This window comes from Harmonia axyridis, chromosome 2 (assembly GCF_914767665.1).
Source record: "Harmonia axyridis chromosome 2, icHarAxyr1.1, whole genome shotgun sequence".
Taxonomy (NCBI): Eukaryota; Metazoa; Arthropoda; class Insecta; order Coleoptera; family Coccinellidae; genus Harmonia; species Harmonia axyridis.
Window position 1 is genome coordinate 33,452,593 of NC_059502.1, and position 1,066 is coordinate 33,453,658.

At 38.9% G+C, this 1,066-nt stretch overlaps 1 protein-coding gene across 1 annotated transcript; it reads left to right on the forward strand.

The window, feature by feature from the left end:
* Positions 1 to 294: 294 nt before the first annotated feature.
* Positions 295 to 630, forward strand: LOC123673286. Its single transcript, XM_045607768.1, has one exon. The coding sequence runs from the start codon at positions 295 to 297 to the stop codon at positions 628 to 630; it is 336 nt and encodes a 111-aa protein (XP_045463724.1).
* The last annotated feature ends 436 nt before the right edge of the window (positions 631 to 1,066 follow it).

The following is a 1,066-nucleotide window of genomic DNA, read 5'->3' on the forward strand; positions in this document are numbered from 1 at the left end:
AGCTCTGATCCGGACCTGACTTTGTCTAGCTCTCAATCAATAAAACAGTGCAAGGCCTACAAATACCTGGGATTAAGAATATCAGAGGATGGAGTTCTCGATAAATCGATACGAGAAAGGAATACCCTCGGCAGGAGGGCGATATCGATGCTCAATGGTGTTTTATGAGATAAAAATATATCCAAAGAAAATAAAAAAAGGATTTACAACACAATTGTTAAGAGCATTGAAACATACAGCTCGGAAGTATGGCCAATAAAGGCTAAAACTGAAAAAATGCTCATGGCTACCGAGATGGACTTCTGGAGAAGATCAGCGGGCAGATCAAGAATAGAAAGAATTCGTATCAAAAGAATAAGAGAAATAATAGGTGTCAAAAGTAACATCGTGAATGACATCCGAACTAAACAGCTCATATGGTTCGGCCATGTACAGAGGATGCCGGACAATAGAATTCCGAAGAAAAACTTTAAATGGACCCCACAAGGACGTAGAAGAAGAGGAAAACCTAGAAAAAGTTGGAGGGAAGGCGTCGACAAAGAGATGAGAGACACCGGACTAGGCGAAGAACTATGGAGATACCGGGCCGAATGGCGATTAGAAATCGGAAGACGTCGGAGAACGTTTTGACCCGATACTTATACATATATATATTTTTCAGAAACACCGTGTAACTCGAGAACGAATCAAGATATGACTTGTTTCTGATATATTATTATGTATTTCGAAAAAAGAGATGCTTTCATTAAGCTTCGAAGTTGGAATGTCTATGGCATAGACCTACAATAACATTATTCTATGTCTATGGTCTATTGCTGTTTGTACAGTGACAACTGACATAGTGGCGACAAGCGTGGTCTCGTTTTTGATTGGCTGAGCCTAAATATGGCGGTTTTTTGTTCACATTCTCCATTTACCTGATTTTTGGGATTTATTCAAAATGTAAGGCCCATTGTATTTAGTCACTGTAGAATTCTTCAGTTGAATAAATTTCTTCTATATATAGTCCATTCAGGAATTATTGACATCGAAGTAGGCCTTGAACGTCTAGCCACGGCTTTATTTC